At 43.5% G+C, this 24274-nt stretch overlaps 2 protein-coding genes across 2 annotated transcripts; both read left to right on the top strand.

Moving 5' to 3' along the window:
* The first annotated feature begins 8832 nt into the window (after positions 1-8832).
* Positions 8833-11402, top strand: LOC111966920 (uncharacterized). Its single transcript, XM_023991866.2, has 2 exons — positions 8833-8920; positions 9472-11402. Exon 2 carries the CDS (start codon positions 9507-9509, stop codon positions 11400-11402), a length of 1896 nt encoding a protein of 631 aa, XP_023847634.1. The 5' UTR covers positions 8833-8920; positions 9472-9506.
* Positions 11403-11679: 277 nt separating this feature from the next.
* Positions 11680-24113, top strand: LOC111966413 (uncharacterized). The gene is made up of 3 exons (XM_023991020.2): positions 11680-14003; positions 15288-15404; positions 22403-24113. Exons 1-3 carry the CDS (start codon positions 11906-11908, stop codon positions 22507-22509), a joined length of 2322 nt encoding a protein of 773 aa, XP_023846788.1. The 5' UTR covers positions 11680-11905; the 3' UTR covers positions 22510-24113.
* The last annotated feature ends 161 nt before the right edge of the window (positions 24114-24274 follow it).

Raw genomic sequence — 24274 nt, 5'->3', positions numbered from 1 at the left:
AGGCCATCAGACTGTTAAACAGCCACCACTAACATTTAGCGCCGCTGCCAACATACTGACTCAACTCCAGCACTTTAAAAATGGGAATGATGGAAATTATGTAAAAATTTACACTAGCCACTTTAAACAATGCCACTTAATATAATGTTTTACATACCCTACATTACCATCTCATATGATATACTGTACTCTATATCTACTGCATCTTGCCATCTTTATGTAATACATGTACCAATAGCCACTTTAAACTTATGCCACTTTATGTTTACATACCCTACAGTACTCATCTCATATGTATATACCGTACTCTATACCATCTACTGCATCTTGCCTATGCCGTTCTGTACCACCACTCATTCATATATCCTTATGTACATATTCTTTATCCCTTTACACTTGTGTGTGTATAAGGTAGTAGTTGTGGAATTGTTAGGTTAGATTACTTGTTGGTTATTACTGCATTGTCGGAACTAGAAGCACAAGCATTTCGCTACACTCGCATTAACATCTGCTAACCATGTGTATGTGACTAATAAAATTTGATTTGATTTGATTTAAAGTAATGATGGACTGTCATTTCTCTTTGCTTATTTGAGCTGTTCTTGCCATAATATGGACTCAGTCTTTTACCAAATGGGGTTATCTTCTATATACCACCCCTACCTTGTCACAACACAACTGATTGGCTCAAACACTTTAAGAAGGAAAGAAATTCCACAAATTAATTTTTAACAAGGCACACCTTGCATTTCATGGAGCTGGTTGAGAGAATGCCAAGAATGTGCAAAGCTTTCATCAAGCTAAAGGGTGGCTACTTTTAAGATTTGTTTCACGCTTTTTTGGTTAATACATGATTCCATGTGTTAATTCATAGTTTTGATGTCTTCACTATTATTTTACAATGTAGAAAATAGTAAAAATAAAGAAAAACCCTGGAATGAGTAGGCGTGTCCAAACCTCTGACTGGTACTGTATATAGATATATATTTATGTTTTTTGTTAAAAGAAATTGCTTACGGCATCTGGTATTCCCAGGCTATCTCCCATGCCAATACTAACCAGGCCCGACCCTGAACAAGCGTGTTCGGGGTGGTATGGCCACAATCGTATTGTCTTTACCCCGTTTTCTCACCGAATTAGGTCCCTTGGCTCCTAACTCAACTCCTCAATGGGCTTGGGAGAGGGGAAGGTCGAGTCATGACTCGCCTGGCTACCTACTTCTTATCCCACTGCTCGCTTAACCTGGATGTCAGCCGCACCAAAGTGTCGGAGGAAACACTGTTTGACTGTGACTGGAGTCAGCTTGCAGGCGCCCAGCCATGACGCATGGAGTCGCTAAAGCATGATCATTCAAGCTCTCCCTTACACAAGATGGCACTGGGCCAATTGTGCGCTGTCCTATGGGGCTCCCGGTCACGGCCAGTTGTGACACAGCCTGTGATCGAACCCCAGGCTGAGGTGCAGTGCTTTTGACCGCTGCACAACCAAGGACCCCTTGTGGAAAACATGTAGGGGTTTTAGAGATGGAAGAACAAAAAACATATAGTGACTATCAGGTGTTTTACAGAAAATATAGAGTCAAAGCAGCCACAGTTGCATTAACTAACGCTCACCGATCCCCCCCTAAAATGTGGGCTAACGTGTCAGACTCGTCAAACTCTGATACTTATATTATGGCCAGCGCTTGCAAGATCCACTGATCCACTGTCAATGATGGTACAGCATCCGCCTTCAGTATTAGCTTCCTGGCAAGACCCATTGAATGTTCTCCCTAATCGATAAAGCAACTTCACTCAAAGTTTGCACTGCACGTGCATGACACTTCCCGCAGCTATGCACATGTGATGGCGGTTTTAGGCTGGCACATATTTAAATGAGTTAAGATAACAAGACGCTACCATTTGTTTATAAAATGTCCAGTTTTATGTGACATTGTATAATGCCAGAAGTAAATCCTTGATATTGCCTGACTCCTGAATCAAAGTCTTTGACACAGAGGGGGGTGGGGGTGGGAACCAGTAACTTTATGTTCAAACTTTATCAATGTACCAGCTAAAGTAATTTGAACTGGTTTCATCCAAATATCATTCAATTTTGTGAAAAATGTGATTTTAACTTTTCAGGGCCTTTAAGGTTAGGGTTAGGAGCTAGGTTAAAGGGTTAGCTAACATGTCAAGTAGTGGCAAAGTTGTCCGTGATGAGATTCAAACACAGAGCCTTTGCATTGCTAGACATTCACATTATATGCCCACACACCCGAACAACCAACCACCCTTTCTGTGTTTTTTTTTGCCTTAAGTAACACACAGTTCAGATGCCGAATTTATGGCGAGTCGAACTGAATAGAAATTAAGAGCGGGCTGGCACGGTTAAGAGCTTTGTTTGATGTACCGATTGTTTTTTTACAACCGCTCCCAACACTGCAGCAGACTTCCCTGTTCGTTTTGGGTTGAATTCAGGCATAACAGCGACATCTCACCGAAGTCCTCCACCTGCGAATCCGAGGCAATGAGTGTGCTTCCGTTGTGGGTATGGTAGAGAAACAACCTTTATTTCCATTTTGCCTGACAGTGGAAGAACTGGGGTGTATTCATAACGGAAAGCGTTTATCGTTTAAGAACCAAACCGAAGCAAACCGCAAAACGAGAGTTTCTATTGGACTAATTCAGGTAGGTCCCTCCCTGTTCCATTCCGTTTGCTTCCGTTTATGAAACGTTTTGCAACAGAATCGGCTGAATGAATACACACCAGCTCTGGCGCACTGCATGAAACAGGTGTGCTTCACCCGCAACATGCCAAAAGAGCGGCAGAGGCTGCCGAACTATAGTCAAAAGTCCGACGAGGGGCACTATATTGTTTCAGACGGCACTCTATCCCCGCTCTTCCAAAGAGAAAGTGACGTTTTTTGCGATGCGGTGTTTGAGCTAGGACTAACTCTTTGTTTTATGCAACCATACCAATCGTTACATACAGTATAATACTAATCTGAGTGTCCCGGATTTACGTTCACTATGTTGCGTAAATTGCAAATGAAAAAACACAGTCAATAACACCAATTTCCCAACATTCAATGTCATATTTTCCGAATTCTGTTATGATCAATATTGGTTGAAATGTTGAACATGTGAATTCTGACGTTAAATTCACAACCCTGATTTTGTTTTTCAGCCAAACTTGATCACAAATCATAACAGGACCATTGCAGTTTGTAGCCTACCTCTATTCCAAGCAAATGTTGGATTCTTCCTCAAACTCCGTATCTCTGTGAATCCATTAAGATTMGAAGGCTCTTCTTTGCCATCTTGTGTTCACTTAATGCATTGAAAGGGCTTCCTGCCACTGTCTGTTTTTGGCTTTTTTTGTAGTCTACTGTATTGTAGCCTACTTTTCTTTAGATGGTAGGCCTATCTAGGCCCATTCCACATAATAGCCTAAAATGAATAGGTTGAGATTGATGTAGCCTAGCCTGTCGGTTATTCTCTAGGGAAAAATTGGATCCATGTTGTCAATTGAATATCAAATAAGGTTTCCGACTTTGATATGGCCTACCTCAGCAAAACCAATTTGTGTAGCCTATTCGCAATCGCAGCCCATTTGATATCGAAGATCTGTGAAACGAGTCTATGTGCCAAACTAGTCTATGTGCCAAACTAATTCAACTATTTGTATAGACAATTATTCATTTCAGGTGTCTTTTAACTGTACCTTAAATAAGTGGTATTTCAGCTATCGTAAATCAAACACAGATCTCCTTGAAACTTAAGTTGAGTAACCATTATTTTTGTCAAAGGGGGTCTTGGCTTACGTCTGTTATTAGGACATGATCATTCCAAAATGCTGAGTGCACTGATACCTTGACGTTTTCAGCTGATTTTGAGTAAAGGACAATAATGTCTTGGTCGTGTTACTCTGCTCAGACGTTGCTGACACATGCCAGATCTTACAACGCCTGGATAGGTATTTTACGTATTAGCTAAACACATATGTTATAGCATTTGGTGCTTGGAGGTACAGARGATGGCGTGGCATTCAACCTTTGGTTGATGCATGCAATGTCTGAGCAGGAGAACACAACCATTGTTTGCAGGCTGATCCAACACGCGGGGTCGCACTACGGGCACCTCACCTTCAGACCCTACGATTGTCTGCATGCGGTAATCACTGTCCCACAGTCCCAACTGTGCCTTTGGCAAGGCGGTCTCTCGCACTGAGGTAGGAAAAACTGTGGGCTAATCTTAGGCCTACATCAAGCTACAACCAAGATGAGACGAGAAGAATTGAAAACAGTCGATGGGTTTATGTGTAGACTATTTTTCTTCGGGAGTCAAGAGGATAAGCAGGTCTACACCATCAGACAAATCCAGAAATACTGTATGTTGGCCTAGGCTAGGTAGGCTACCGAGACAGTCGAAAAAGATTTTAAAAATATATTGACATGAGTTCAAGAGTAGGAAGAGAAAGGCACTCAACCGTACATCTAATTAACTGATCCTGTTAAGGCGCCATCTGTAATTTAAACTGCATGTTAATTGACACTGAGATTGACATGATAGTAAAACATATTTTTTGAAGCTATAGCCTATGCCTACATGTCTTGTTAACAAAGTCTCAAATGGCAACGAAAACAAGAAGGAGCTACACTCAAAAAGCATGTTTCCTTTATATTCTTCAAGAATTGAATGGGTATATCATTCATTGAAATTACCAACCACACATTTTTACATGAACCTTATTACTTGTGCCATGCAGCTAAAACCAATCTGCTCTGGCACTGCTTTAGTGGTTTAAATGGGACTGTGTTGTCTTGCTCACTGTGTTGTCTTGCTCAACTTGAACAAACTTAATCCCCTAACAACATAGCCCTCAAACACCCTGTGAGGCATTTGTAACGTCAAATTGTCAAAACAACCACCAAGCTTCTAAAACAGCCTCTTTTGTCAACTGTTCTGTCATAGTATGCTCCAGACAGAATACAGTTCTCCCCCCTCTTGGTCATAATAGAAAATGTTACTGACTGTGCCACCTGTGAGGTACTTGAGGTGCCACCAACCAAGGCATGCAAGCCAGTGTGGCATATCCATACAAACCCTCTCTGTATTAATCACATCATGTCGCTATGTCTGCTCTCTGAATGCCTCTGCTCACAAGGCTTTGTTTAATCTATGCTGAATTGCCGGAGGTGACACGGTGAAACAATTAGCACGAACCAACCGGGCTTTAGCTACTTTTAAGTAGTCCAAACAGATTCTGATCTTAATCCCCAAAACTGACTTCATGAGGACCTAATCCTGTCGATGGCAACAGAATCCCACCCACGTCAAAACAGCCCACTGCTCTTGCCCCAGGTGCAGTAGTCACACACAGGCCCTGGTTTGTCTCTCTTTATGAAACCAGATGCATTGATAGGGCTTTTTTGGGCACACGGCCCAGCCTGCAGTTTGTTAATTAGGTGGGCTGTTTTCCCATAATTAGCCTTACTGATGAAAATCAGGGCTCATAATGGCCGTGGTGGCCGTGGATAGTAATAGAGTTTGTGAATGTGGAGTGTAGATGCAAATCCTGAATGTTTTTAGACGCAAGTTCGGGAATGCTTAACAACAGTCTCTCCTCCAAGATGAATCCAACTGGTGTTTGTGTGAGCCAACCCTGTGGATAAAAGCATTTTCGAATGTAGMCTACTCTTCTGACAATATGGTGAACAATTTGAAAGTGCCTTGTGTAAATGGCTTTATGTATCTGAACCCTTTCTAACGTCAATATCCTTGTCGTTCCATTCCATTGCAATCAAGACACATCAGCAGTCTGTTATGCCCAGGATAAGTGTTGATAATGAGGTCATAAATTATATGCTATCTTGATATCTGTGAAAGTCAATGACATTTTTAGTGCAGGGATGGCCCCATAATCCCATTGTCCTCATCAAATCATCCTGATAGCTGTAAACAAAGACTTAAACCCACCTCAGTTTAAGCCTGGGGCATCTGAATGGCAGACCTCACAGTTTAAACAATGTACAGTGGTGCAAAAAAGTATTTAGTCAGCCACCAAATGTGCAAGTTCTCCCACTTAAAAATATGAGAGAGGCCTGTAATTTTCATCATAGGTACACTTCAACTATGACAGACAAAATGAGGAAAAAAAATCCAGAAAATCACATTGTAGGATTTTTAATGAATTTATTTGCAAATTATGGTGGAAAATAAGTATTTGGTCAATAACAAAAGTTTATCTCAATACTTTGTTATATACCCTTTGTTGGCAATGACAGAGGTCAAACGTTTTCTGTAAGTCTCACAAGTTTTCACACACTGTTGCTGGTATTTTGGCCCATTCCTCCATGCAGATCTCCTCTAGAGCAGTGATGTTTTGGCTGTTGCTGGCAACACGGACTTTCAAACTCCCTCCAAAGATTTTCTATGGGTTGAGATCTGGAGACTGGCTAGCCACTACCAGGACCTTGAAAATGCTTCTACGAAGCCACTACTTCGTTGCCCGGGCGTTGTGGGATCATTGTCATGCTGAAAGACCCAGCCACGTTTCATCTTCAATGCCTTGCTGATGGAAGGAGGTTCACTCAAAATCTCACGATACATGGCCCCATTCATTCTTCCTTTACACGGATCAGTCGTCCTGGTCCTTTGCAGAAAACAGCCCCAAAGCATGATGTTTCCACCCCATGCTTCACAGTAGTATGGTGTTCTTTGGATGCAACTCAGCATTCTTTGTCCTCCAAACACGACGAGTTGAGTTTTTCACCAAAAAGTTATATTTGGTTTCATCTGACCATATGACATTCTCCAATCTTCTTCTGGATCATCCAAATGCTCTCTAGCAAACTTCAGACGGGCCTGACATGTACTGGCTTAAGCAGGGGGACACGTCTGGCACTGCAGGATTTGAGTCCCTGGCGGCGTAGTGTGTGTTACTGATGGTAGGCTTGTTACTTTGGTCCCAGCTCTCTGCAGGTCATTCACTAGGTCCCCCGTGTGGTTCTGGATTTTGCTCACCGTTCTTGTGATCATGTTGACCCCACGGGGTGAGATCTTGCGTGGAGCCCAAGATCGAGGGAGATTATCAGTGGTCTTGTATGTCTTCCATTTCCTAATAATTGCTCCCACAGTTGATTCTTCAAACCAAGCTGCGTACCTATTGCAGATTCAGTCTTCCCAGCCTGGTGCAGGTCTACAATTTTGTTCTGGTGTCCTTTGACACGTCTTTGTCTTGGCCATAGTGGAGTTTGGAGTGTGACTGTTTGAGGTTGTGGACAGGTGTCTTTTATACTGATAAACAGTTCAAACAGGTGCCATTAAAACAGTGAACGAGTGGAGACAAGGGAGGAGCCTTCTTAAAGAAGAATTTATAGGTCTGTGAGAGCCAGAAATCTTGCTTGTTTGTAGGTGACCAAATACTTATTTCCACCATAATTTGCAAATAAATTCATTAAAAATCCTACAATCTGATTTCTGGATTTTTTTTCTCATTTTGTCTGTCATAGTTGAAGTGTACCTATGATGAAAATTACAGCCTCTCTTCATCTTTTTAAGTGGGAGAAATGCACAATTGGTGGCTGACTAAATACTTTTTTGCCCCACTGTATATGCAAAAGTTAAGTTAAAGTCACGTAAAATAACAGAATAAGAACTATAGATTGTTGTGAAGATATAGGATGGTCGATATCACTTCTTTGACTTGTCTGATTTATTGTAGAGTGCAGCTGTTGCTCGCACTCAAACCATTAAAAGGAGGCTAAAAAAACACATCCTAATCTACTGCCATGCTTGAAAGAATACAGAAAGTTACATGGCAACATTTTTATTTAGCACTTTATTGCACTTTGCACGTACTGTCACTTTTTGTATCCAGATTAAATAATTGTAGAATTATTCTGTGTCTCCCACATGGAGGCAGGGCCGGCTCCAGGCATAAGCTACATAAGCAGTTGCTTAGGACCCAACGGTCGCCACCTAATGGCAAAATATATAGAAATGCAGAAAACTTGCTCTAAAACTGCAACATTTACTCTATGCTCCATGGCAAAATGTGTACAAATGCAGGAAATTTAAAAAGTAAATTTTTCTCTCCTCTGTCAAGAGGAGGGACACCAAATCTCGCTTAGGGCCCCCAAAAGGCTAGAGCTGGCCCTGCATGGAGGGATCAGATAGCTAGATTCTGGCTGCAACATGGCCTGTGTCAGACGACTCTCACATAAACTGGCATCCATTTTTCCCCCATGGCCGCTCCAGCACTCCAACCTTTTCTGGCATTCACTCTGACTATCCACAGTGTCCAGTGTGTCTAAGGGGAAGATTCAGATCCCCTGTCACCCAGTGACATCATACCTGCGATGTATCAGCTGACTGACTGCCACAAATGACCCTCTTCCGTGGGAGTGTGGCCATTGTCAGGAGCATTAGCTGCCTCGCAAGACTTTACTGCAGAAACACCGGGTACAGTTGTGTTATGCCCTGGCTGTTCCATACAACCAATGTTAGAATGAATCTGTCTAATTCACTACTACAAGGAAGCAAGGAACCCCAAAAATATCAACTTATACGAAAGACCACTTGCTGTCTAACTGGCATGAAGAAGGTGTGACAAAGTGGGTAAACTACATGAATATCACGTAGACATTCAAGATCTTGTGATCACTTTGTGAGTGTGGCGTCTATTTACGGTGCTGAAACGTTATACCTCTGTTGGGAATGATGGCGAGCGCCAGCCTGGAGCATTGCGTGTATTACGTGATAAGAGGCACTGAAGCACCGCTCTATTTATAACGAATCATAGGGCCTGACACATTGCACTCTCACAACATATGGACGGCCGACCAGAGGACACATAGAGAAACAGCATGCCACTGCTGGGACTCCGGAGCATAACACTCTATATAGGAGTGGCACAGCAGCAGGAGGCTTAACAGGTAGGACCTTATGGCTGCACACATGGACAATACACTTTCTGATACAGATGTGTGGGGGAGTCCTTTAATAGTTAAGGTCATTTCAATGTTAAGGTCATTTCAAGTAATGTTGGAGTTAGTGAATCTGTGACATACATGAATTTCATGACAACTATCTTTTTATTTTAGTTAATGATTAAATTTACCCACCTAGACACAAGGAATTGCTCATCAAGTGGGGGCTCATAGGCCACACAAAGCATACCATCATGCATTAGCAGACATTATCTATGAAGGCTTTTTGCAAGGCAGGTCTTCGTTGCTCTCCTCAAACAAGTTTTCGCAATGCACTTGGCAAACGTAGCCAATACTTGGTTGAGACATCATGTGGCCTAAACTGATGGCAAACAAAGATTTTCAAGAGTTGACGTTATCTGTCATTTGTTGCAGTAGCATTGTTAAGAATCCCACTTTTTTGTTGAACTAGTTTGAGACACGAGTATCTTTATCTTCTCAGGTGTCGCACCATGTTTGCAGTGACATTTAAAGCACTATGTTGATTTATTTCACAGGTAGTGCTGAAACTGTTTTGTAACCCTTCCTACCAATGGATGACTATGAACACAGTGTGCACGTCTCCGAGGGTGACTGGGACTCCTTCCAGGAGTGCGAGGACTGTGATCTCCACCCCCCCGCGCTGGCTGGATTGGACTCTAGCATTAGTGACTACAGCTTGAGTGACGTTGATGATGCGGGAGGGTCCACTTTCTTAGACAAGGGTCTGCGAGCTGACCTCAAGTCAGATGCTTGGGAGGCTGTCTGCCCCATGGACGGCCCCCGGGATTCCGAGGGTTCTCCCGTGGAGCATTACCTCAACAAGTACAGTGTCGGTAGCTTGGAGAATGTCCTGTCGTGCAGCGAGGATGAGGATGTGCACCTGGAGTCTATCAATAGGTTCTTTGAGAGGCTTAAAAGTCTCCCGGAGGCTGAACAGTTTATTGAGCACAGCCAAGCAACAGTGGGGAAAAGCAGCAAGGTGGCGCAGGGGGAGGTGTGTGGTGATGGGCCACGAGCCAATGACGACACTTTGCCAATAAACAACCCAGAGTTCAACTCCCTGTCTGCCAGCAGTGAGGCAGCAACTGGCATGGAAACCACAGAGCCAGACAATGCCAACACAACAGATAGGCCTGACTCCAAGATGGCCCCTGAGCTCCCAGTCAATTATGCCTCTGAGGGCAAGACAGACAAATCCACCAATCCCAATGTAGAGTTGGCCATCAGAGAGGGGGATTGGTTGTTGCTGCCAGCAAATGAAGCAGGGAGGCAGAAAAGGGAGGGTCAATCCTCTGACTTACTCAAAGCAATATTGGAAATGACAGCCGACTCATTAAAGACACCTGCCTCTGGGAAAGTGCTGAACTCAGAGTTAGCTGTATGCAAAAGTGTGGGTGATGAGAGTAATGGGGATATCATGTTAGATAAACCACCTCTTAAGAAAACCTCTGATTCTTGCCTTAACCCTGATAGGGATTCATCTACAAACCTTGAAGTGATGCCACACAATAAATCAACAGAAGGCAAATACCTTGCTGTCACATCACCAAAGAAAGACCCAGAACAGCAGAGCGTAAGGAGCCCAGATCAGTCTCCATCATTCACCATTAAAAAGAAGAGAAGGAGAAAAAAAACTGTCAGTATTGTGGACGCTGGCCAAGGGTACAAGAGGCAGTTCTTTGCCAACCATAGTGACTCTGAGGAGGAGAGAGGTGCACGGGGAATAGAAATGGATGCTCATGTAAGACTATCAAGAGATTACACTGCAGTTTACATGAATGAGGCCGGCTGTGAGCATATCAAATCCTCAGCTCACCAAACTCAGAGTTCTCAGTGTCCACCCACACACTCAGAAATACTCCAAGGGAGAACCAGAAACAATGTGACACCTGGGCCAACTGCAGTGGAGCATGACGAAGTGAGCCTCAATTTACCAACTCCCCTTCTAAGAGACCGTCAAAGTCAAACGCTAACTGAGAAGAATGAGTTGAGGCCAGTAAAAGCTGAGCCTCTTGGTATGGAGGCTAACTGCAAACAAGCCAAATCTAGCTTGCCTGTAAACAGTGAATGCACTGATAGATCAAAATCCCCACCAGGTCGAGCTGTTGACAGCGGTTTGTCAACACCTAATTATGATGGTAATGTGGCAGCAAATTTACAGCCAAGCAGCGCATTACAATTACAGCCATCAACAGAATTTAAAGAATGTCCTGGATTGCCAGTCTCGATGTCCACCTGTGCTTCTAGTGAGTCATCTCCAGTCACAGAGGAAGCAAAGTTTGGCCCAGATAACATCGCAAAATATCAAAGCGAGTCTGGGCCTCTGCAACTGCAAGAAGTGATTGGTAAAAGATCAAAACGACGCACGGATCCAATACGCCACAATCCACACGACATAACTCACTGCACTCAGGAAAGACTCAAAACAGGGGACGCCTTCATCTGAATCTCATATACGCACAAATCAACAGAACATAAACTGCACTCAGAAAGACTCAAAACAGGGACGCCTCATCTGAGATTCTCAATACGCCACAATCAACAGAACATTAACACTGCACTCAGAAAGACTCAAAACGGGACGCCTCATGAGATTCTCAATACGCCACAATCAACAGAACATAACACTGCACTCAGAAAGACTAAAACAGGGACGCCTCATCTGAGATCTCATACGCCACAATCAACAGAACATACACTGCACTCAGAAAGACTCAAACAGGGACGCCTCATCTGAGATTCTCAATACGCCACAATCCAACAGAACATAACACTGCACTCAGAAAGACTCAAAACAGGGACGCCTCATCTGAGATTCTCAATACGCCACAATCAACAGAACATAACACTGCACTCAGAAAGAACACCTTACTCGTCTCTAAAGGCAGCAGTGGTGTTATTATTTCAAACACATTGCAGCTGCCTGCTCATGAAAACATAGTCCTCAAGATGCACCAAGAATTTAAAAATGTACTCATCCCAACTCTTGATAAGAGTATACCATCAGAAGTGGTCAGCACTAACACTACTGGCAAAATCAATAGTTTCAATGAGCCCTGCTGTTCAAAATCAGATGATGTAATCAGTCAAAGAACATTTGGAAACCAGACAGTTAAGTCGACTATTATTCTGGATGCAACTACTGAGAGGCCTGTATTAGCAATACCTCTTTTAACTGTATCTTGTTACTCTGTTATTCCAAAGAGTGCTATGAACTCTAATCAGGCAGATGAAATAAATAATACTTATATAAGTTATGTCACTGAAAAAGACCCTGATTCGTGTACTCCAGAGAATGTTCCATTAACTCAATCAAATATTTCACTTTCTAATTCCCCTGATTTAAAAATGGAAGGTAACCAAATTGTTGGGTTTCAGTCTAACAAAACATATATGATAGCACTGCCAGATAAACGTAACGCTGACATAGACTTGCCAGTAACGTTATTTGAAAGCTCTGATACACCTGATATTCAAACCAGATGCAATGGTCAAGAAGCAAAACTTTCTGTAGGCAAAGCAACAAGTGAGAGGGAGAGGGAAATGTCTGAAAATGACAGTCAGGATACGTCTCAAGATACACCAGAACTCAAAGTTGATATAGAGGTCAAAACAGAAGACACTGTTAGCACAGCCAAAACAGCAGAGTGTGAGGGGATTGAAAAAGCACCTGACGAAACACGTCCTGTGTACGCCATCTCCGCTTTTTGGAATGAGATGGAGAAGCTGACCATTAATGACATTTTGCGACTACGTATGGTCAGCAATGCCCACCAGTCCAGTGTTCTCCCCCAGCCACCAGAGGCTGAGGCAGCCGACAGCTCTGATGCCGCAGACTCAGGCTACTTCACTCACTTGGACGACTCCAAACCTCATCGCTCCAGTGGCAACATTTCCACCATTTCTGATTTTGACAAAGAATTCTCACAAAATCCAAATGCTGATAATCCAAGCACTGATCCAATCACAAGAGATGAATCATCCAACTCTATTGGTATCTTGTGGGAAAGCGAGCCAGACTCAGTTAGCGTTGGGGCTGGTATATACCCAGAAAATGTTGCAATGCTAAGTTCCGCAAGTTACATCCCCCGACCAATCTTTTCAGGCAGTGCCCCACAGTACTTAAGAAAAATTTGCAAAAACGTCAGCGTCCAGAACCTACTTGCTCTGGAAGTTGAACCACTTTGCCAGGTGTTGAAAGGTCGGCCCTTACCAGCTGTCATATCAGGGGAAGGAGAACCAGAAATGGAGTCCTGCAGTGATGGACATTTAGTGAGGCAGCACAGTGGCATGAATTCTTTACCTTCAGAATCTTTTTCGGAGGATGTGTCAACAGAAAGCAATCAGATCTCTTTCTCTGAGATCATCCAGTACGTCTTTGGAGGAAATAAATCTGAGGCAAGTCCATCGGAAACAGACAACATGGCCACCTACTATGTCAACAGTGATTCAGTCCCTGATTATGAGCATTTCTACTCCGAGTTTGATGCAGGAAGCTTCTTCTACCCTGTCAGGGAGGCATCAAGCCACAACAAGGATGAGCTGTTGCCCATATTTTCCTGCGGACATTCGGCCAACAAGAATCTTCAGTTCCCGGAGGCCTACGATCATTTATTTTCCAGTGACTCGTCTGCAGACTCGGAGGAGGAAGATAACCAAGACAGAAGTCCGATCCGGGTGATCACGCGGTTTAACCATAAGCCAAAAGAGACCCAAGGTGTAATAGTGGCTCCGGACATATATGAGGACTTTTTCACAGACGAGGGTCTAAGTGAGAACTTCTTCTGGAAAAACTCTTTCTCCCTACGGAAGGTCCGCCTCACTGGCTCCACCAGCCAAAGTCAGAGATCTGACTCCTGGTCTATGGTTCCTGTGGATGAGATCAAGAGTTCATTCCGCAGAAGCATTAGACCCTTCCACACGCTGGGCATCCAAGACAAGCCTTTTCCTGATCAACTGCTGTACAACCTAGAGGGCAGGATCTTCAGACAGCTGGCCGAACAGAAGAGGAGATATCCGGATCTGCAGATGGCTGTTTCTAATCCCAGTAAGGCCATTTTCTCTATTATTATCGCATGCACGTTATTATGCACATTCAGCACTTGGAGTCTTCAAGTATTTTACTTTTTTTTATGTATCTAACCTAGCTGCGAAAACTGATACATTTCTTGACATCATGGCCAAGTTGTATACTGGTTGTAAAATTATGTTTTTTTTCTTAACGTGCTCCCTCACTCCAGCTGTCAATGAACATTGACTAGACGCACGTAGTAGTGCTAAGCCAAGTGGCAGAGGAATGGTTGCATGTGATAACTCTTCTTCAATCACTGTCCGTGTCCTCTCAAGTTGCCTAGTGCCAAGCGTTATTCACATGTTTGCCGTCAAATGGTAAGTATAAATAGGCCCACAATGGTGGCCGAAGGAGCACCATTCTATCCAGTAAGCAGCTCTAAGACGGAACAGTGACCTTGGCCATACATATACACAATAGCACAATATACACACATAGCACAATGTGTTTAACATGGTGATCAACAATGATTCACCCATAGATTTTCCTTAAAGGGAAGTTAGCAAAACACATATCCAAAAACTGTCTGGGAGTCAACAACAGCCAAAGTGGACCTTTTTCTTTAGTAGAACATCCCTTTAAGGTGCACAGAAATACCTGGGTGCATTTTAGATTGTTTGGAATTAGTCCAGGTACCGCTATGGCTGGAACCTGATCAGGGCACAGTGTGAAAGAACAGGAAATGTCCTGCCTAATGTAATGAGGCCTAGTCTGTCTGCTGCAGGTATGGGATTTGAGACCAATGATAATTGCACTGATCTCCTCCTGGACATATTCCCTGCGTGAACATGCATTATCACAGTAAGCCCATGTCCTCTGTGCTCCATGGGGACAATTGTACTCACAAGACAGCTGATCAATGCCACATCCCCACTGATCTTATATTTTTGTTTTGTAGCCAAAGAGCACACAAAGTACTCCAAAGTACTCTCAGACCAACAGTTTCACCTGTGTGTCATCTTTACCATCTTTACCATTGCATAGGTATTTGCCATGTATTCTATTATATTATAAGTCAAATATTTCTTTCAATCTACTGAGCCAAGCCAACTTCTACTGTGCTGGCCTCATTACGCATCCACTATAGTTGCTGGAAACGTGCTGGAGAGGACGGTGTGAAAAGAAAATATCCAAGCCAGCACAGTACGGTTTGCGTTGGCACAATAATGTGAAAAGAGTAGAACAGTAGAGAATGTTCAATCTTGAATGTGATACATTTTGTTTGACTATTTAAACAGCCACATACTGTGTCCTTTCTAGGATTAGATGCCTCCCTTGTACCTCTCAGACAGTCAGACATGTGTTTAGTCTGCATCGCATTTGCCTCCTGGGTGTTGAAGTCCGCTAACCCACAAGCTGGTGATGCCTGGAAGGCTGGTATGTACATTCTATAGACCTTGGCCTGGTTTCCCAATAGCATCTTAAGGCTAAGTCCATCGTTAGAACCTTTGTCTGAGCATGGTTAAATCTCCGAGATGTTTCCCAAAACCATTGTTACTAAAGTTACACTTGAAAATGCTCATTATTTAATGATTTACTCAGACCACTCATAAAACAGCTATGTGCTTCGTTAGATGCTTTTTTTGCCCTGCTGTGTTGCTTTATACATAGAAGATCTCAGCTAAACACAAAATCAAGATGTTTATCGATCTTTCTGTGACCGCCGATGACTTCAGATGTCTTTGCAATTGATAGAAACTGTTGGAAACAAGCAAAGTTTTCAGACCCCTTGACTTTTTCCACATTTTGTTACGTTACAGCCTTATTCTTAATTTTATTAAATCGTTTTTTTCAATCTACACACAATGCCCCATCATGAAGAAGCAAAAACAGTTTATTTTTTATTTTTGCAAATGTAATACAAATTTAAAACTGAAATATCACATTTACATAAGTATTCAGACCCTTTACCCAGTACTTTGTTACATTTTTACATTTCAGTCATTTAGCAGACGCTCTTATCCAGAGCGACTTACAGTAGAGTGCATACATTTTATTACATATTTATTTATTTAAAAAATAAATTACATACTGAGACAAGGATATCCCTACCGGCCAAACCCTCCCTACCGGCCAAACCCTCCCTAACCCGGACGACGCTATGCCAATTGTGCGTCGCCCCACGGATCTCCCGGTTGCGGCCGGCTGCGACAGAGCCTGGGCGCGAACCCAGCCCAGCCTGGGCGCGAACCCAGAGACTCTGGTGGCGCAGCTAGCACTGCGATGCAGTGCCCTAGACCACTGCGCCACCCGGGAGGGACTGGGAGACTTGTTGAAGTCTCCCAGTCCCTGCCGCTGAAAAACATCCCCACAGCATGATGCTGCCATCAGCATGCTTCACCGTAGGGATGGTGCCAGGTTTCCTCCAGACGTGACGCTTAGCATTCAGGCCAAAGAGTTCAATATTGGTTTCATCAGACCAGAGAATCTTGTTTCTCATGGTCTGGGAGTTTTAGGTGCCTTTTGGCAAACTCCATGTGGGCTGTCAATTGCCTTTTACTAAGTAGTGGCTTCCATCTGGCCTCTCTACCATAAAGGCCTGATTGGTGGAGTGCTGCAGAGATGGTTGTCCTTCTGGAAGGTTCTCCCATCTCCACAAAGGAACTCTGGAGCTCTTTCAGAGTGACCATTGGGTTATTGGTCATCTCGCTGACCAAGGCCCTTCTCCCCTGATTGCTCAGTTTGGCCGGGCGGGAAGCTCTAGGAAGAGTCTTGGTGGTTCCAAACTTCTTCCATTCAAGAATGATGGAGGCTGCTGTGTTCTTGGGGACCTTCAATGCTGCAGAAAGTTTTTGGTACCCTTCCCCAGATCTGTGCCTCGACACAATCTCGTCTCGGAGCTCTACGGACAATTCCTTCGACCTCATGGCTTGATTTTTGCTCTGGCACTGCACGGCAAGCGGTACCGGAGCGCCAGGTCTAGGACCAAAAGGCTCCTTAACAGCTTCTACCCCTAAGCCATACGATTGTGGAACAATTAATCAAATGGCCACCCAGACAATTTACATTGACCACCCTTCCATCTTTGTTTTTACACTGCTGCTACTCGCTGTTTCGGGCTCTTCCGGCGCCGAAAAGAGATGGCCGCCTCGCTTCGTGTTCCTTGGAAAATATGCAGTATTTTGTTTTTTTACGTGTTATTTCTTACATCGGTACCCCGGGTAATCTTAGGTTTCATTACATACAGTCGGGAGGAACTACTGAATATACGATTAACGTCAACTCATCATCGTTCCTACCAGGAATATGACTTTCCCGAAACGGATCCAGTGTTTTGCCTTCCACACAATACAATGGATCTGATCCCAGCCGGCGACCCTGTGCGACGCCGAAAAAGGGGAAAACGTGGCGGTCTCGTGGTCAGGCTTCGGAGGCGGGCACATCGCGCTCCACTCCAGACTACTACTCGCCAATGTCCAGTCTCTTGACAATAAGGTTGATGAAATCCGAGCACGGGTAGCATTCCAGAGAGACATCAGGGATTGCAACGTGCCTGCTTCACGGAAACATGGTAACTCAAGGGACGCTAACGGAGTCGGTGCAGCCAGCTGGTTTCTTCATGCATCGCGCCGACAGAAACAAACATCTTCCGGTAAGAAGAGGGGCGGGGGGGTATGCCTTATGATTAACGAGAAGTGGTGTGATCATCATAACAAACACACAAGAACTCAAGTCGTTCTGTTCACCTGATCTAGAACTCCTCACAATCAAATGTCGACCGCATTATCTACCAAGGGAATTCTCGTCAATCATAATCACAGCCGTATACATCCCCCCAAGCAGACACATCGATGGCCCTGAACGAATTTACTGACTCTTTGTAAACTGGAAACCACACACCCTGAGGCTGCATTCATCGAGCGGGGATTTTAACAAGGCTAATCTAAAAACAAAAACTCCCTAAATTCTATCAGCATATCGATTGTGCTACCAGGGCTGGAAAAACACTAGACATTGTTATACTAATTTCCGCGACGCTTATAAGCCTCCCCCGCCCCCTTTCGGAAAAGCTGACCACGACTCCATTGTTGATTCCAGCCTACAAACAGAAACTCAACAACAAGTCCCGCGCTCAGGTCTGTTCAACGCTGGTCCGACCATCTTGAATCCACGCTTCAGACTGCTTCGACACGCGGATTGGAATATGTTCCGCATCGCGTCCAACAACAATATTGACGAATATGCTGATTCGGTGAGCGAGTTCATTAGGAAGTGCATTGACGATGTCGTACCCACAGCAACGATAAAAACATTCCCAAACCAGAAACCGTGGATTGACGGCAGCATTCGCGTGAAACTGAAAGCGCGAACCACTGCTTTTACCAGGGCAAGGTGACCGGAAGCATGACCGAATACAAACAGTGTAGCTATTCTCTCCGCAAGGCAATCAAACAGGCTAAGTCTCAGAACAGAGACAAAATCGAGTCGAAATTCAACAGCTCAGACACAAGAGTAGTGTGGCAGGGTCTACAGTCAATCACGGATTACAAAAAGAAAACCAGCCCCGTCGAGGACCAGGATGTCTTGCTCCCAGACAGCTAAAACACTTTTTGCCCGCTTTGAGGACAATACAGTGCCACTGACACGGCCCCCTACCAAAACCTGCGGGCTCTCCTTCACTGCAGCCGAGGTGAGTAAAACATTTAAACGTGTCAACCCTCGCAGGCTGCAGGCCCAGACGCGATTCCCAGCCGCGTCCTCAGAGCATGCGCAGACCAGCTGGCTGGTGTGTTTACGGACATTCAATCAATCCTTATCCCAGTCTGCTGTTCCCACATGCTTCAAGAGGGCCACCATTGTTCCTGTTCCCAAGAAAGCTAAGGTAACTGAGCCAAACGACTACCGCCCCGTAGCACTCACTTCCGTCATCATGAAGTGCTTTGAGAGACTAGTCAAGGACCATATCACCTCCACCCTACCGGACACCCTAGACCCACTCCAATTTGCTTACCGACCCATAGGTCCACAGACGACGCAATCGCAACCACACTGCACACTGCCCTAACCCATCTGGACAAGAGGAAACCCTTGAGAATGCTGTTCATCGATTACAGCTCAGCATTTAACACCATAGTACCCTCCAAACTCGTCATCAAGCTCGAGACCCTGGGTCTCGACCCCGCCCTGTGCAACTGGCCTGGACTTCCTGACGGGCCGCCCCAGGTGTGAGGGTAGGTAACAACATCTCCACCCCGCTGATCCTCAACACTGGGGCCCCACAAGGGTGCGTTCTGAGCCCTCCTGTACTCCCTGTTCACCCACGACTGCGTGGCCATGCACGCCTCCAACTCACATCATCAAGTTTGCGATGACACTACAGTGGTAGGCTTGATCACCACAACGACGAGACGGCCTACAGGGAGGAGGTGAGGGCCCTCGGAGTGTGGTGTCAGGAAAATACCTCATACTCAACGTCAACAAAACAAAGGAGATGATTGTGGACTTCAGGAAACAGCAGAGGGACACCCCCTATCCACATCCGCGGTCAGTATGTAGAGGTGGAAAGTTTTAAGTCCTCGGTGTACAAATCACGGACAAACTGAATTGGTCCACCCACACAGACAGCGTTGTGAAGAAGCGCGCACAGCGCCTCTTCAACCTCAGGAGGCTGAAGAAATTCGCTTGTCACCAAAAGCACTCACAAACTTTCACAGATGCACAATCGAGAGCATCCTGTCGGGCTGTTCACCGCCTGGTACGGCAACTGCTCCGCCACAACCGTAAGGCTCTCCAGAGGGTAGTGAGTCTGCAGAACGCATCACCAGGGGCAAACTACCTGCCCTCCAGGACACCTACACACCCGATGTCACAGGAAGGCCATAAAGATCATCAAGGACAACAACCACCCAAGCCACTGCCTGTTCACCCCGCTATCATCCAGAAGGCGAGGTCAGTACAGGTGCATCAAAGCAGGACCGAGAGACTGAAAAACAGCTTCTATCTCAAGGCCATCAGACTGTTAAACAGCCACCACTAACATTTAGCGGCCGCTGCCAACATACTGACTCAACTCCCGCACTTTAAAATGGGAATTGATGGAAATTATGTAAAAATGTACCACTAGCCACTTTAAGCAATCCACTTAATACAATGTTTACATACCCTACATATCCATCTCATATGTATATACTGTACTCTATATCATCTACTGCATCTTGCCATCTTATGCAATACATGTACCACTAGCCACTTTAAACTATGCCACTTTATGTTTACATACCCTACAGTACTCATCTCATACGTATATACCGCACTCTATACCATCTACTGCATCTGCCATGCCGTTCTGTACCACCATCATTCATATATCTTTATGTACATATTCTTTATCCCTTTACACTTGTGTGTGTGTGTAAGGTAGTAGTGTGAATTGTTAGGTTAGATTACTGTTGGTTATTACCTGCTGTTGTCGGAACTAGAAGCACAAGCATTTCGCTACACTCGCATTAACATCTGCTAACCATGTGTATGTGACTAATAAAATTTGATTTGGATTTGGATTTGTTTATTATCTATGCATAGACACATAGTCACTACAAATTACCTCAACTAACCTGTACCACCTCACATTGACTCGGTACTGGTACCCCCTGTATATAGCCTCGTTATTGTTATGTAATTTTCATGTGTTATTTTTTTTCACATAACTTTTCATGTTCAAAATTGTGCACTCTCCTCAAACAATAGCATGGTATTCTTTCACTGTAATAGCTACTGTAAATTGGATAGTGCAGTTAGATTAACAAGAATTGAAGCTTTCTGACAATATAAGATCGGTCTATGTCCTGGAAAATGTTCTTGTTACTTACAACCTCATGCTAATCGCATTAGCCTACGTTTGCTCAACCGTCCCGTGAAAGGGACACCGATCCCGAAGAAGTTTAACAGAATGTGACTAGCAGAACGGGGGTTGTATGTGGAGGATAAGGGCTGCAGTAGATATCTCAGATAGGGGGAGTGAGGTCTAAGAGGGTTTAATAAATAAGCAACAAACCAGTGGGTCTTGTGACGGGTATACAGAGATGACTAGTTTACAGAGGAGTATAGAGTGCAGTGATGTGTCCTATAAGGAGCATTGGTGGCAAATCTGATGGCAGAGAGCAACTTTACCTGTCAATCTAGCATGGGTAGGATGGTCATCTGAATCAGGGTTAGTTTGGCAGCTGTGGTGAAAGAGGAGCTATTACAATAGAGGAAACCATGTCTACATTTAACTTTAGCCTGCAGTTTTGATATGTGCTGAGAGAAGGACAGTGTAACGTCTAGCCATACTCCCAAGTACTTGTATGAGGTAACTACCTCAAGCTCTAATCCCTCAGAGGTAGTAATCACACAGGTGAGGAGAGGGGCATTCTTCTTACCAAACCACATGACCTTTGTTTTGGAGGTGTTCAAAACAAGGTTAAGGACAGAGAAAGCTTGTTGGACTCTAAGAAAGCTTTGTTGTAGAGCATTTAACACAAAATCCGGGGAAAGGCCAGCTGAGTATAAGACTGTATCATCTGCATATAAATGGATGAGCTTGAGCTATGTCGAGCTATGTTGTTGATGTAAATTGAGAAGAGCGTTGGGACTAGGATCGAGCCTTGGGGTACTCCCTTGGTGACAGGCAGTGGCTGAGTCAGCAGATTTTATGACTTTATACACTGCACTCTTTGAGAGAGGTAGTTAGCAAACCAGGCCGAAGACCCCTCAGAGACATCAACACTCCTTAGCCGGCCCACAAGAATGGAATGGTCTACCGTATCAAAAGCTTTGGCCAAGTCAATAAAAATAGCAGCACAACATTACTTAGAATCAAGTGCAATGGTGACATCATTGAGGACTTTTAAGGCTGCAGTGACACATCCATAACTGGAGCGGAAACCAGATTGCATACCAGAGTCAATACTATAGACATCAAGAAAGCCAGTCAGTTGATTATTGACAAATATTTTCTACACTTTTGATAAACAGGGCAACATAGGAATAGGCCTATAACAGTTAGGATCAGCTTGATCTCCCCCTTTATATAAAGGACGAACCGTGGCTGCCTTCCAAGCAATGGGAACCTCCCCAGAAAGGAGAGACAGGTTAAAAAGGTTGGAGGCTTGGCAATGATAGGGTCAGCAACCTTAAAGAAGAAAGGGTCTAAACCATCTGACCCAGATGTTATGTTATATTTTGAAGAATATTGTTATATTCTAGTCTAGTATTAAAATATTTAAGTGAGCAATCTATTTGTTCTTATGAGTTATTATATGTTTACATTATTATGCAATATGTCTCAAACATTCAATTCAATAATAAGAAAATGTAATTAGTTGTTTAGTCAAGAATGATGCATTCATGGTGCTGGCTCATGTGATATTTTTTTCCCACGGAACATTGCACAGTTCTCCTGGCCAACATAAGTGCGCTGTCTGCCATCCGATACCTACGGAGAAGAGGCAGGGAAGAGGCATCTGAAGAGAAGCCGTTACGTCAAACACCCTCCATCTGATACAGGGACAGTCACCATGCACAGCTACGTCCTTCCTAACTTTACCCCTTTCTCCCATGGAAACTGAATTCATCTTGGGTGCTTTGACGTTCAGTCCTATCAGGGTTCATTGGGACGTCCCTACCCTAACCCCTTAACCATTTTACATTTCAACTTCAATGGGGTAGGGACGACCCAAGGATACCGGATAGCATGGACCATCCTTTGACTGCATGTGAAATCTGTGGTGTCCTCTTGTAAAAATATAGATTTTTTTTTTTAATTGAGGGAAAAAGCTATGTTTTACTGTGCCTGAAATGTTTGCACTATAAGTTATGAACATCAAGTTAGCAATAAAAAAAGATGTCCAATCCACTGAAATGGTCAAGATAGTGTGTATGATAATATTCCTGTATGCCATTTTTTAAGAATGTGTTTGAGGTCCGTTAATGTAATTTGGATGAATATAACCTATAACAAGGGTTTAAATGACAACATCCTTGGGTAAGAGATGTATGATATTTATGAGTGTACGAAAAGAGACAGATATATTTATATTTTATAATGAAGGTACCAAAATGTAGAGAAGAGACATAAGATGCCAGTGGAAAGTGCTCTAAGAGATATACACTATCAATGTGTTAGGATGAGGACATGAATATAGTGTGTATGTTTTGGAATTGAATGACAAATATTAGAAAGTAAAGGTACAGAATGGATATAAAAATATAGCTGTGTTTGATTATTCAATCAACTTCAAAGTATTTTACTATGTGAAATCATCTCATACCCCAGTACAAAACAAAGGTGTATTAACTATATGGGGTGACAGGTAGCCTAGCAGTTAGAGCGCTGAGCCAGTATCCAGATTTATTTAGGGCACTACAAATATGTGCCATTGTTTTTTTGTTTATACATAATTAAAGCTAATTTATTTGATGGCCTCTATCAGATGACTTTCTGTCATTGTATGGTTTGTTCTGTGAACTGTGGATGTATTACGTTTCAAATATATGGCATTTCAGAGTTGAGAGCGGTTTCCTGTGTTCTGTCAGATTTTATACACTAGAGGGCGCTATAGTACCTTGTATTAACTACCTCCACAATACTATCAATACTGCCAGATTATAAACCACTATAAAGTAGTTTTTTGCTCTTAAAAATTGCAATCCCAAACAACACACATAACACATTTAACTCCTACTGGGCCATTTGCATCAGACAGGCACTCCATTGACGTGGGGTTCCAATACAATTGTAGAGATGACTGTCTTACACCAGCAGAGAGCGAGGTTGGGCCATGAGAGAGAACGAGAGGAGCATCACAGATTCTGATCCCGGGTGAAATAACACCAGTCTACTGGCATGTGCTCATTTGACCAAAATTCTATATTTTTTTCAAAATAAAAAACAGTTGACTGACTCGTAAAATGTGTTTGTTTTGACTGAATAATACACATTTCTTAAAATGACTGTACTGCATTCCTCTCAGTACGTTTGATATTATATTGGAAGTTAATCTTACCTATACTATCTTATTTATCAGCTTCTATTAATTCAAAGGAGCTTGTCTGTTGTACAGTAGGACTCTACTGTCCGGTAATCTCGGTTAACTGAGAGCTAAAGTCTAGCATAATCGGTCAGTACTATTTATGTTTACATGGTTTGTCCAGGAGAGATGAACTGTCAGGTAACACGTCATAATGACCTCCACCCATTATAAATGCATATTCATGTTTATAAACGTTACAAATGTTTTATAAATTATAATAAATGTTAAATGCTA

Source organism: Salvelinus sp. IW2-2015, linkage group LG7 (genome assembly GCF_002910315.2).
Source record: "Salvelinus sp. IW2-2015 linkage group LG7, ASM291031v2, whole genome shotgun sequence".
Taxonomy (NCBI): domain Eukaryota; kingdom Metazoa; phylum Chordata; class Actinopteri; order Salmoniformes; family Salmonidae; genus Salvelinus; species Salvelinus sp. IW2-2015.
Note: the sequence above shows the minus strand (reverse complement) of the source record. Positions and strands in the feature narration are given on the sequence as shown.